Raw genomic sequence first — 15,198 nt, forward strand, 5'->3', positions numbered from 1 at the left:
AAATTTTCTTTCATTGATGACGCCGATGACCCCAATTCCATTTCGAATACAATTTATTAACAAGTCGGAAAAAAATTGTTTTTTTTTCACAGAAACACATCGAGACAGAAAAAAAATTATACAGGAAGATTGATGAAGAGATTGATGATGATGATGATCAAGAAGTGAAATCCATATGAATTCATTATCCATAAAAAAAAGAATTTCAACTGCATCAATGTTTAAATGGAAATTTTCATAATCATCATCATCATCATAGGAATGGTAGTTGAATTTTTCACTAAAATTTTCACTAATTGAAATGGAAAAAATCACTAATGATAGTGATAGATATAAATGGATAGTATGAATGAATGAATGAACGAATATGATTAACCTGATGACCTCAAAACCAGGATATTAAATATTTGAGTGTTGTCGTCGTCATCATCGTCGTCGCTGTTGTTGTTATTATTTGGGTTCAAATCGGATTATTATTATTATAATTATTGAAATCATCATTATAACCAGCCATCATCATGATTGTCATCTTCATTACAAACAAACGATAATGATAATCATTTCATTGACCACAATAATCGAATTAATATACAATGAAATGAAATTTTCGAAATAAAAAAAAATATTAAATCAGAGAAGGATAAAGAAAATCGAATCGAATTTATTTTTTATATACAAAAAAAAATATACCAATAGCGCCATCTGACCACAGTGAATCAAAACATATCGAACATTAAACCTGCATGCAGGTAAACAAGTTATAAACAAAAACAACCGACACGTATTTCTCTCTCTTTCTCATTGTGTTTATATTAAAGGTGAGCCACCAGGTGATATTATGTGCAAGTCAACATTTTGTATCTTATTGAAATGGTAAATTTCGTTTGTTTTTGTTGTTTTTGGCTCATCACAATTTCGAAATCATTGTGCCTTTCAAATTCAAGACATTCCCGGTAAATTGAATCTGAAAATTTGAATAAATTATGAATAAAATTGTATCATCAGAACCATCATCATCGTCATCATCATCATCGACGGTATCAAATCATCATCATCACCATTATCAACAACAGCAACAATCACCACAAATTTATCGTAATAATAATACCAACAATAATAATATGATTGTACATCATCATTCGGGTGTTTTACATCATTCATCATCATCATCATCACCGAATCATACAAATAATAATAATTCGGAACAATCATCATCATCGATACAATCAACAACGGTTACACAATATCCACGTTATCCATCCGTTACAGCTGCATTAATATGGCCAATAATAGTACGACCATTATTATGTAAAATACAAAAACATAGCCAACAAGCTGCTGTTGTATTATTGAAAGCATTAGGAAAATGTGAACATCGACGTCCCGGTTTCCTATTGGAATTTATAACCGAAATTCTTGCTACACGTAATATTATTTCAATGAATATGACTGAAGCATTACTTCGAATGCAATCACAAATACCTGAATTCGAAGAACAACGTTGTCGCCGTCAAGAAGAACCATTCCAGGAATTGAATCGTCGAACATTTGCATTGAAAAAAATCCTATCACGAATACCGGACGTTCTTTATGATCGTCAAGTATTCCTTGAAACTATAAGAAAAATTGCATCTGCAATCAAAAAGCTATTGGATTGTGTTAATGACATTACCGGTTCGAATGGATCATCATCATCCGGTAGTGGATTCATTCAAACCTATCAAGATAAACGTTCGGTTGATCAAAGGAAACGGGAATTTATAAAAGATTCAAAAAATTTTAGTCAAACATTAAAAGAATATTTTAAACATGGCGATGGTGGTGCCGTACTACAAAGTGCAGCACAATTAATTCTTGCAACGAATGCCATACAAAAAACGATAAAAATTTGCTGTGATCCTCGTGATCAGACATCGTCGGCCATTCAACATTTGAATAGCAAATAAATTATCGACACATACACACACACACACACACCGATCCTATCGATCTATTATTTCAACCCCACCGACAAGATAATAATTAAGTGCCTCATTCAATCAAAAATATTGGGAAACGAAATTTTGTTGGAAAATTTTGACTTATTTATTTATTGATACAAGTATAAATTTTTAATTAATAAAAAAAAATTCTGATTATTACACATATAAAAGAATGACATATCTTCTTTTCCCTACAAATAGAGGAGGAAAATTTTTGAGTATTTGACGATGATAATGATGTAAATTTTACACATTTTTTTTCAATAAAAAAAAACAAACATAAATGTTTAGGTGGAAAAATTCGACAGTGATTGTAGAAAATTATTTAAATCATATTCATTTTCATATTGTTGTGTATCCCACAATTCTGGAAGTGTTTCGAGCATCATTTTCATTGATACTTGACCAGATGATCCACCGGTAATAGCATACTCCTTGCTTGTTGTTGAATTTCCATTTCTGTTGTTGTTTGCCAGTTCTTTTTTCTCATTACCGGTTGTTGTTAATTCAAACAGATCCAATAATTGATCGGTTGCCATCGAATCTAGGCTTGAATTTTCATTCGATATAACTGTATTTGCAATGGTTAATTTGAATTTTTGTAGGCCCATTATTTTTTCTTCTAATGTTCCGGTTGTGATTAATCTGTGTGGTTTTTGAAGAAAAAAAATTTAATTAAAAATTCATACTATTCAATCAAAAATAAAAAAAAACATACCGATAAACGTTGACAACTTTTTTCTGTCCAATACGATGTGCACGATCCATCGCTTGTAAATCTTTCATAGGATTCCAATCATGTTCAACAAAAATCACCGTATCAGCACCGGTCAAATTCAGACCAAGACCACCAACCTATTGAAATAAAAGTTTGATTTTTTTAAAAATCTAACGGAAACAACAACAGCTATTTTTTTTTACCTGAATGGTCAACAAAAGAACATCTATGGAAGGATCATTATTGAAACGATGAATAACTGAATATCTCGATGCAGCTGGAACATCACCATCCAAACGTAGATATGTCACTGATGGCATATGTGTTTTGAGTAGATCTTTTTCCACAATATTCAACATACTTTTCAATTGACAAAAAATCAATGCTCGATGTTGATTTACAACTGGTTCGGCTGCTGTTTGATCTTGTCCAGTTGTCTGTGAAACACCAATACCACAATCTTGTAATAATTGTTTTAATGCAATCAATTTTGCCGCATGATTTATATCGGCCAATGTTGTATGTTCAGATTTTAATTTGGCCATAATTTTTTCATAATTTGGATGTGTCGATGTCAATACCAATTTCGGATGATTACAAACTTTTCTTAGATATTGTAATGATTGAAATATATGTGATTTTGATATATCCATCGATGATGATGATGATGAGGATGATGATGATAATCGAGCATCTTTGGCGTTTGTTGACGTTGTGGATGATGATGATAGTTCCTGAACTTTATCAACTAAATTATCTTTGATTGTTTGTCTTGCACGACTTTTATAAAAATCTTCATATAGTTGTGCTTGTAATGGACTTAATTCACAATAATAATCTTGCATTATTTTTGGTGGTAAATCTTTCAGTACATCTTCTTTCATTCGTCTCAAAATGAATGGTAATACTTGTCGATGTAATGATTCCATTGCCAAAACACCAGCTTCTTGTTCTTTGGATGAACTTTTTGCATCACGTGATGCTAATATTGGTTTTGAATAACGTGACATAAATTGCCGTTCAGTACCGAGAAAACCAGGCATAAGAAAATCAAATAATGACCATAATTCCAATACATTATTCTGTATGGGTGTTCCAGTCAATATTAGACGATGATTTGCTCTTAATGTTTTTATGGATCGTGCCAATTTTGTTTTACCATTTTTAATAACATGTCCTTCATCCAAAATACAATAATTCCAATTGATTGCCGAGAAAAAATCAATATCATTACGAACAAGATCATATGATGCAATAATTAGATTATGGTGATTTTTTGTTCGTTCCGATTTTGTTGTTGTTGTTGTTGCTGCACCAATCCGATGTTGAGCACGTTCAATTTGTTGTTTAATTTTAGCACGTTCAAATGGTGGTCCATGATACATGATTGGATTCAAATATTTTTCATCAACAAATTTTTCCACTTCATACATCCAATGACCGGTCAATGTTGGTGGACAAATAACTAATGATAATAATGGTTTATTCTGTGATTCACCATTGATAAAACGTTGTTTCATATAATATTGATCCGATGCTAATATACAGATTGCTTGCAATGTTTTTCCAAGACCCATTTCATCAGCAACAATTCCATGTAATTTATATTTATTCAAAAATGCTAACCAATTAACACCATCCTGTTGATATTGTCGTAATTCAGCCTGTACAGGTATCGGTAGCGGATAATCATCTAATTTTTTAATATTCATCAATTGTTCAAGAAAATGACGTTCATTCTCTTTACGTCTTAATAATTCATCGGAAAAATGTAGATTTTCATTATTTAATAATAATGCTTCTTTATATGAATCAATTGTTGTTGTTTTTGCACCATTCATTTTAATTGAATTATTATTTTTTTGATGATGATTATGATGATCATTATCCAATGGCATTAATTGTACTAGCTGTGCAAAACAATGTGTTGCCAATAAACGAACCGATTCATTCTGATCGGACATTCGTCCCAACATTGGTACAATCAACAGAACAATATATGGTACAATTTTCAATGAAAGACGATAAATTATAAAATAAATAGTTTCAACGGAACCTTGACGTTTCAATTCTGAATCTGATGCTTCTAGCATATCCAATACTTTGGTCAATACAAAATCCATTGTTACATTCAGATTGATCGATGATAACATTCCAAAACATCTTGCAGCCATATGCCTGACTGTTATGTATGGATTCTGTAGACATTCACCAAGAAAATTAAAAGTAGCTTTCAATGAGGAATGTAATTGTTGATGTAGATATGGTCCAATAATTTCAAATACTTGTAATGATTGAATCAAATCTCGACACGATTTTAAACCATTTTCATCAAAAGCTGGTGGTGATTGTGATTCAAGAGAAATTTTCGCTATATATTCCCACAGCGATGGTAATTGTTCAGGCAGATATTGACCGAATGCACGACATGTTTCCGATAGAGCAATAGTAGCACCACGACGTTGAATTTCACCTTGTTTTTCTTGCTGTTGTTCATTCATAATTGTCGATGTTCCATTATTATTACCATTATTACTATCATCTAATGGTTGATTTTGATTATTACGGTTTTTCATATTCATCGAATTTGAACGTCGTAATGCTATGTTAAGTTCGGCAATTTTTTGCATATTATCCAATGCTAGGATACCGTATTGAGCATCGGAACGTTTTGTTTTATCATCACTATTATCATTATCGATGGATAATCGTACTTCGGGTGTGAAATTTCGATCTGAACAAAGATATGTAATTAAATTGTTTATAATTTTAGCCGTTGGTGTCGATTGTACTGAATTCAAATAGGTACGTTCACGGAAAATATTAAGTAGTTTAACAAGACTAGATGCTGATCCACGTTGTAATTGTTCATTATCTTCTTGTTTAATTGAATCCATTACAGGTTTTATAATTGGACTAAGACGATCAGGCAGGAAACGCCATTCAATTAATGCTGATGCTAATGATGATTTGACACCGATCGACAATGAATTTGTTAACTGATTCAATTCAGTGATTGTAAGACGTGTCAACGAAATCTTTTCTTCAAGACATTCAATTAATGATTTTAGTTTATCATTTGGTTTTCGAATTTCAATCAATTTTTGTCGCATTTCCATTAATGATCGATGTTGTATATTATCAATCACTGAATTGATCTGTGGAAATGTATACACAGTTTTACCGGCCAATTCTGTATCGTTGAATTGTACTTTATTCGTTCTTGTGGTAGCCAATAGATCACGAAAATTATATTGTACTCTACTAACATAGGCAGATATTTCATCGAAAAAAATTTGCTCTTCCAACGATTCATTACAACGATCAGCTAATCCTTTATGTAATTGGAGTGAATTTCGTTTTTGATCAACGCCATATTCTTCAACATCATTATCATCATTCTTCATGGTGATTATCCAAGGTGGTTGTTGTTCACCTTGTCGATTAACTTTTGCCGTTGCCCATTCTCTAATAATCCATGCACTACACATTCGTTGAATCGCTGATTTTGTATTCAAATGAATCAATAGAAGAGAGGCAAAACTATCCAGTGGATTCTGAATAATTGTCGATGATTCGACATTCGATTGTTCGGCGCCATTCAAAGAGGGTGTTCCATTCTCTTCGGTTAGATAGAAAGCTAATGCACCGATAAGACGTGCACATTGATAACGGGCACGTATAGCACAACGTTCACGTTCTTCACTTGTTTCGCCCAATGATTCTGAACCGCCAATAAAATAATTTTCAGCCGGTAATGATGACAAAAGCTGCTGCTGCTGTTGTGATGTAGATGGTCGAGAATTTTTCAAATGCTAAAGAAAAAACAAATTATATTACAATTAATTTTGACAACAAAAATAAAATAAAATTCAATCATACCGATGCTGATGATGATGGTAACGAATGTGTAATGTGTTTAATTTCCAACCAAACAGGTGTATTACAAACATCGATCGGCATTTTTTGTGGCTGCATCATCAAACATATCCAACTGGTTACATAATTTCTTGTTGATTCAATTAAACATTGATAATTAGCTTTCGATATTAGATTTAACCATACTTTATATAATAAATCCAATATTATTGTATGATTTTCAATTAATGATCTTTGATATAATAATCGTAATGCATCCGATAATAATGATGATTGATTTAGCCATTCATTTGAATTTTTTTCACTCAATATTAATAATGATTCCAACACTGAACGACGTACAGAACTTAATGAATGTGATAGAAATGGCCATAATCTTGGTATTAATATAGCCAATTGTTGATCATTATTGTCGGTTTTAAAATCGGTTGTAGTGAGACCTTTGAATGTTAATAATGATGATAATAACATTAATAAATCACCAGTTGATGATGATAGATCATCAAGTACAAGTAATGCTTCCCATAAAAATGCAATAACTAATGGTACTTTTTCTGGCATCAAACACATTAATTGATCTTTTATTGGTACTAAAGCGGCAGCTGCAACAGCTGATACATCATCTTCTGGATCTTTTAGGCCAGCAAATATTGGTTCAAAAACTTTTGGTAATAATTGTTCAATCATATCTTGTCGTATGGCTAATAGATATTTCAGACCAAGCATTCCACCATGGCGTGCTTCCCATTCATTACATTGTAATAATTGCAGTAATATAGCCAATACATTATGGACACCATTCGTTGATAAAAGTTTAATAATTAAACCAAGAACCTGTGCACAGGTTTCACGTACCGGCGCAACAACTTGATCGCTTAGGAAATCACCGAATCTATCCAATGCTAATACGGATAATAATCGTAAGGATAAATCTTCCAACCATTGTTGATTTAGTGCATCCTGTCGAGATAATGATGCCGTTCGTATACGACCACCACAACGGCCTTGTAGTTTGACAATTTCTCTCAATCCAATGGCTGCACCATGTCTAATTTCCCATTGGGCATTGAATAAATCGGACATTAATTCATCACTAAACCATGCTAAGGGCCATTCATCGCCATCAAATATGTTGTTATTATCAATTTGTTGTTGTTGCTGCCGCTGCTGCTGCTCATTTGAATTTTCATCATCGACAGATTCAAGCTTAATTTTCTTAGCCATCGAAGGATCATTTGAATTTTCAATTTTAATATCGGGTGATGTTTTACGTTTCACGATCGAAGAACTAGTTTTTACATTCGGTATGATTTGTTCAAGTTTTAAATTTTTTTCAACAATTGGTTTTGATTCAACATCAGCCGTTGCAATAAGATCAGCATTCGAAATGAAATCCATTTTCAGGCCAATTTTTTCAGCAAAACTTAATCCCAATTTTTGATTCAATGATTGTCGCATTTGAGCAATTTTTTCTCGTGAATCTAATGTAGCATCGGCTGCTACAACAACAGTGTTCGAAGAAGAAGAAGAATCGGCTGTTGGTGCATCAAAATCTTTTCCTTCAGATGCAAGTAAATTATGGCCACATTTAATAACAGTCATTATATCATAACGATCAAATCGCATACGACATTCATCATCATTAGCATCATTTTGTTCATCATTATCATCATTAGCGGATAATAATGATCCAATTGGAAACCAATTCGGTACATTTGAAATAATTGCCTCAACAGCTTGACTAGCCGCAATACGTGTTTCCCATGATGATGAATGTAAATATTGTCGTACTTTAACCAATAATGTATTCAATTCATGTGGATGTAATTTTTGTACTTCACCCAATTGTAATGCAGCCGCTTTTCTTGTTAAAGGTGTTGAACCATTATCAAGTAATAGAAATAATCGATCTAAACGGGATGCCATTGTTTTTGTTTTATTCGTTTGTTGGTTCACTATAAAGAATTTTTTAATGAAAAAAAAAAATTTAGACTTTTAAAATCTCGTTTTCTTTTTTTTTTGATTGAGTTACGTTTACTGTATCACAAAAATGAATATGAGAATTTCGTTCGTTTGAATTTTTCCGTATCACATTTATATCTAGATTTTCGGTGTATCAGCTAATTCGGGGATTTTATTTTTATTTTTTTTTTTATTCCACCAAACAAAACAAAAAAAAATTATATTATCGATCTAAATCGGATATTTAAATGGTGGATGAATGACAACAATGACGACGACGACGACGACGAAAAAAAAATTCGAATTTTTTTTTTTATTATTATTATTGTTGTTACTGTTTGCAGATAGTTTGAATTTATCGTGTTGTTATGGTTTCTTCATAATTTTCACACAATCAATTTCTTCTTCATCAGAAGATTATCTTATCGAAATTCTTTTGCCATTATCATTTCAAATAAAGAATATATATATATATTGGCCGATTTATATGATTTGTTTTTTCTTTATATATATTTGGCTGTTTTCAATACAATATATTTGTCTTCTTCAAATATGTCAATGATGATGATGACCATCATCATCCATTCTATCATCATATGTTAAATATATATTGATTAATCAATCAATGTTTGTGGTAGAAATTTTTTTTTTCTTCTTTATCTTCATTTGTTGTTGTTTTTGTTTTTATTGTTGTCGTCGATAGCAGCCGACGCGTCGTCGTTGCACATATACACAGTATACAGTGAGAAGAGAAGAGTGCAGTGTGGAAATTTGTCTAAAATGAAAAAATGACGAATTTTCGCGAAAATATCAGTGAAAATAAAAAAAAATAAATAAATATCCATTTAATTAAACTATAGTTTTTAACTTTTATCAAATTATTATAAACGATATATAAATAGATAAATACCTGAATATGGAATAGAAAAAATAATCAATGAAAAAAAAAATGTAGTGAACAGAAACAGCAAGAAATAAAATACCGAAAACAAAACAAAAAAATATTCCAAATTCTCGCTATTTTTTTCGCTAAATTATTAAATTCTATACCTTTCATATACAACGTAACTTAATACTTTAAATTTTTCGAAGTTTAAAAGAATCAAGTTATTTTTTGAATTTTTGTCATTAAAAAAATTATATTAATTTCTGAAAAATGTTTGCTCAAAAATCTTATTGTTTCGAACTTACGGCTAAACCTCATTATTGACCTAATCATCGTCTTTGACCCGAAGTACAAAAATTGTTGTCAACCTGTATGAATCTAAATTTGCAATATTGAAAAAAAAGGAAATTAAATAATCTCATCATTGCTATGATTATTGTATGTATGTATCCGGACAATAATGATTATGATTATGATGATGATGATGATTAACAAGAAGGATGAATGATGATGATGATGATGATGATCATAATTTGTTCAAAAATAATTCTACTTTTGAGAATGAAAAATTCATATCTAATGCTGACATATGTAATAATAATATAATGATCATACAAATGATGCGAATGCACGCACGCAATAGAATCGTCGCCTGAATTGTGATGGAGAAAGTAGACGAGGATGAAAAGTAGAAAATAATTTCATTTTCTCTCACTCTTGGTGAGGTTTTTTTTCTATTTGTTGATTATTATCCATCACCACAAATGCATCGTCATGGATTGTGATAAATGATTTGTCGTCATCATCATCGTCGTCGTACAAATTCATTCGTGCATTATCATTCATAATCATTTTCAAATCGGTTTGGGTTTTTTTCGGGTCGACAAAAATGTGTTGTTGTTGATCATTTTTTTTTTTTTTTGAATCATCTGGGACCACTCTGTAAAATGACATTTATAGATTTTCTGTATGATAATAATGGTAATAATAATAAAACATCAGTTGAATTTTTTTTTAAATCGAAAATAAAATTAAGAAATCAATCAGAAGAAAAAAAAATTTTTGAATTGACTGATTCGAATGTTTGCCCATACAATCGAAAACAATCGATTGTTATTCTCGATCAAAACATTTTCCGGCAATGTTCGTGATTATTTTTTTTTTCGTTTCCTTTATGGATTTTGATTCGATTTTCTTGTCATAGTCATTGTTGTTGTTTGAATTATAAAATTGTCGATGTTTTTTTTTCAATTTTAATCCTTTTTTTACGCAAAAAAAATCATCTATCCATTAATCGAATTCTATTTATATCGATCGATTGTTGTTGATCGTTTCCCGTTTTCTGTTGTTGTTGTTGTTCGAATCAACCACACACACACACAAACACACGCACACGGACATAATATTGTTGAATTTTTCTCAATTTGACAATCATCGACTTTGACGATTACCGATAAATCGATTGATCGAATCACAATTACAATTTATCAAATACAAAATAAATAAATAAATAAAAAATTCACCAAATTTCTTGAATTTCATTCATCTTGAAAAAAAAGAAATTTCTGGAAACATTTCCATTATTTCATTCAATGTGAGCAATTTTATTTTATTTTTCTTTCTTCCCATTATTAATTGTATTTGTCCACCTTCAGGTGTATACCACAAATGTCATTTCAGACAAAATGAATTACCGAGTAACCACAATATTGTTGTTGTTGTTGTTGTTTTTGTTGACCGTTCTAATTATTTGTGTTTGTGTTTGTGTTTGTTTAGTTTTGTTTTTTTTTCGGCCAAGCAAAAGAAAAAACAAACAAAAAACTAACTACCAATCGACAATCGAATGGCAAATGTTTAATGATTGTGGAATCAAATTTCTATCCAACTACATTCATAATAATAATAATTATTATTATTATCCGAATCATGAATCATTGGTTAATGTGTGTTTGGTTTGCATGATAAAAAAAAAGAAATTGTCTTATATATATAGCTCTGTATTCAATTCATGATTGTTCTTGTAATGACAATTATCCAGGTAGGTACCTGTATGTATAGAAAACAAAAAAAAAAAAACAATCGTGCCACTTTGAATGGTATATAAAACACAATGGACACAAAACACCAAAACAACGAAAAAAGTAAATGCAAAATTTTTCCATTTTATGCATGTCATTGCTTTAATGCAATAATCATCATCATCATCATCTGAGCAATGATGAAACTTGAAGAAATCCCGTCAACGTCCTTTTACTTAGTTCCGTTAGTTTATCTTTAACATTCAATTGTTTTTTTTTCAGTATAATTATTGATGCTTTTTTTTCTCTGATTTGATTGTTTCATCATACATCATAATTTATATTGAATGAAAATGAAAATTTTCAATTGCAATTCATCATCATCATCATCATCAGACAACATTCTATGATTCTATCCATTCTAATCCATCTTCATTTTTTATATGTTTTATATATACGACGTATGACGGAAGTTGTTCAGGTACACAGATACATTTATGGCTATCCATATGATTGACAACACACCAACCAACCAACCAAATGATATAGTATCAGGAAAAAAAATGCCAGAAATTAACCAGAAATCGAATGTTAATCCGGAAAATGTATGTATGAAAGTGTCGATGTGTTTTTTTCCGATTCCAGACACATATACTGGAATCGATAATATCCAAAAAATACCAGAAAAAAATGTCATCATCATCATCATCATTGGCTTTTGGCTTCTGGTTTTCAATTTCACATCCTGACATCAAATAATCATCATCATCATCATAATCATAATTATGTGAGAAACAAGAACAAAAAAAAAAAAAATTTTCGATGTAATAATAATCATCAATCGAACGACAATGTAACATCATATCAAATTTCATTTCATGTCAAAAACATTAACCCGGCAACAACAACAACAACAACAACAACAACAAAAGTGAAAAACATTCATACATACATCATACAGTCATTTTTATGGTGTGTGTGTGTGTGTGTGGTTTGAATATTCATTTCAAATTCGTCGACAATTATGAATATATTGGTATTGGTATTGGTATGTTGTATATACTTTTTTTTTCGCAATCGTCATCATTATTTATTACATATTAATCATTATTGATGTGTGTGTGGTCTAATGTTTATTTTGTTTTTTACTGCTGCCGTTACTGCTGGTTGTTGTTTTTTTTTTTTTTTTTTGGTTCAATTCAATTTGTGACATTTATATCTCCAACGACGATGGTGATGAATTTAGAATTTTTTTTTCGTTTTTGTTTTGTTTTCAATAGAATTCATTATTTGAAGAATATTATTGCTTAGTCATTGATGAAAATGCATTTTTTTGCGGTATGTATGTATCTATGTGTGTATATGAGTAAAACTTGTGAAAATTGAAACTAAATCACATTTTTTTTTTATTGAATTTTAGCTTCAAATAAATGAATCAATCAATGTATATGATATTTTTTGGATTCAGATTCTAAATAATCTACCACAAGTAAGTAAATTTTTTTTTTGTTGCAATATTTTCATTCACATTTCATATCATCATCATCATATATATTAATTTCGAATAGCAAAATCATCATGGTAAAGCCTGAATAATAAAAGAAAAAAAAGGCCAACAATAAACATCCAAAAACAACGAGAAAAGAGAAAGATTGATGATGATGATGATGATGATGATGATGAAGAAGTGGAAAATAAAATTGAGAGAAATCGACCGATGATCTGGGCTTACAAGCATATATACATACACACACACACATCCCGAATTGTCATTTTCGCCATGTCATTTTCTTTCGTTCAAATTTCACATTCATGATGATGATGATGATGATGGATTCCATAACGAATCAAATCATAAAATGTTTTTTTTTTCGAAAGAGTCATCATTTGGCCAAGCAATGAAAACAACAACCAAAACGATGACTATAAAAACTCGAACATTTTTGGCAATGATGAATAACAAGAATCATAGATCATGATCGTGGTGGTTGTTTGGTTTCAAATTTTTGTTTTCAAGATTTAATCAAGTTCTCCGGTTCAATAATTGAAAATTCTTATCACCATCAAGATCCATCTGGGTATTGATTCTGTTTGGGTAAGTTTTTTTTTTTGGATCATATGTTTGTTTTTTGATTTTAACTTTTATTAGTCACACACACCTGTATGATTTTTTTTCCGAACAATCAATCAATCAATCAATCATACAACCAATCAATCGATTAATCGATTGAACGCTTCATTTGTTTGAAAGCGGCAACTCTATTTATTTTCTTCTTGAATGATTTGACTATCCATTTCTTAAATTATAATTGTAACATGCAAAACAAAAATCTAGGTGATGATAGCCATTGTTATCGATTGTTTCAATCTAGAAATCATTCAGGTGTTACGACTATAGATAGTGATAATAATAATAATAATGATGATGATCATCATCATCATTGTTATTAACACTATTTTTTTTCCTATTCAACAACAATTTGAAATTCAATCTTGAAACATTTCTTTTTTTGTGATTGATGATTCAATGAATCAAATTTTGTTGATTACAGTGTGTGTGTGTGTGTGTAGTTAAACACAATTTTTTTAATCGATTCTTTGTCCTGTGACATTTTATAAATATATTGACAAACATCAGGCCAAATGTCCATTCAATGTTTGTGCGCGAATTTTTAGCTAGAATTGCAATTTATTCAAAAAAAAAAATACAACTACCGATATATCGAAATTGTCTTTTCGTACCGGCTTTCTATTCATAACATAAGTTTTTTCCTTTTCTTTGTGTTTTTTTGTCGTTGTTGTTGTTGTTGTTGACAAGTTCGACGCAGTAAAAAAAAAACATTTTTTTCTATTCACCCAAATCTCGGTACCATTCGGTAACTAGAAAAAAAGATTTTTTTTATCACCATATGATGATAAATTCTTTGAAAAATTTATTTGTCAATTGCCTAAAGATCTATATAACAACCATCAAATGAATCAATCGTTTTAATAGATGTAAACGAACAATTTCCGTAAAACTGGCATATTACAGGCTAAATGATTGAAACTCTTTATTATATATCAATAATGATTTAATTTGATTGTTTAACGAGATAATGATGATGATGATGTTATTGTTTTGTTTTGATGACTAAATCAATTAATCGATCAATCGATTGAATTGCTTATTTCGATTAAATTTTTCTTTTGTCATTGTGATTAGACACAATAAATAAGAATATATGAGAGTGAACAAATAAACAAACGACGATGACGACAAAAAAAACATTCAGTCTGACCCAATAATTGGCCCCTTTTGTTTTTGTTTTGCTTGTTATTTTTATGAATTTTTTTCTCTCTCTCTCTCTCTCTCTCTTTGTTGCCAATTTATCATGTCTCTGGGTATTTGAATTTTTTTCTTTCTTGGTGTTTTTTTTTCGTATATCCGGTTTTTTTTGCCGTTCACCTGTATTTGTTGTGTGTTTGTGTGTTTTTAAATCTCTTCACACACACACACAATATTGCCCTGTTGTATGTAAGTTTAATGGGGCAAAATGATTGTTATTTTCATTTTCAGCCCCATAAATTTTAATTTTCTGGCCAAAGTGTTAACCCTTTTTTTCGTTATTTTTCAGTGTATATAAATATTTCTATATATATGTTTGTTTGTTTATTTGACTACTTGTTTGATTGGGCGACACATTTATTTATCCTAGTAAGTAGTAGTTGGCCACTAAAGTTCATCAAGTAATTTACATGTGAAAAATTTTT

The 15,198-nt window shown here is 30.4% G+C and overlaps 2 protein-coding genes across 3 annotated transcripts; one reads left to right on the forward strand and one right to left on the reverse strand.

Moving 5' to 3' along the window:
• The first annotated feature begins 769 nt into the window (after positions 1-769).
• On the forward strand, positions 770-2,152 carry LOC124493620 (programmed cell death protein 10-A). Of its 2 annotated transcripts, XM_075732304.1 has the most exons (2): positions 770-953; positions 1,006-2,152. In XM_075732304.1, the coding sequence occupies exon 2, from the start codon at positions 1,122-1,124 to the stop codon at positions 1,944-1,946; it is 825 nt and encodes a 274-aa protein (XP_075588419.1). In that variant the 5' UTR covers positions 770-953; positions 1,006-1,121; the 3' UTR covers positions 1,947-2,152. The 2 variants fall into 2 exon arrangements, with proteins under 2 accessions (XP_075588419.1, XP_046912673.2); XM_047056717.2 differs by having other exon boundaries at positions 770-2,152.
• Hel89B (histone acetyltransferase 1) lies at positions 2,062-9,522 on the reverse strand. Its single transcript, XM_075732303.1, has 6 exons — positions 9,452-9,522; positions 8,612-9,316; positions 6,583-8,534; positions 2,904-6,515; positions 2,701-2,837; positions 2,062-2,627 (listed from the first exon to the last, which is right to left on the reverse strand). Exons 3-6 carry the CDS (start codon positions 8,503-8,505, stop codon positions 2,270-2,272), a joined length of 6,030 nt encoding a protein of 2,009 aa, XP_075588418.1. The 5' UTR covers positions 8,506-8,534; positions 8,612-9,316; positions 9,452-9,522; the 3' UTR covers positions 2,062-2,269.
• Between the last annotated feature and the right edge of the window lie 5,676 nt (positions 9,523-15,198).

This window comes from Dermatophagoides farinae, chromosome 6 (genome assembly GCF_024713945.1).
Source record: "Dermatophagoides farinae isolate YC_2012a chromosome 6, ASM2471394v1, whole genome shotgun sequence".
NCBI classification, from domain to species: domain Eukaryota; kingdom Metazoa; phylum Arthropoda; class Arachnida; order Sarcoptiformes; family Pyroglyphidae; genus Dermatophagoides; species Dermatophagoides farinae.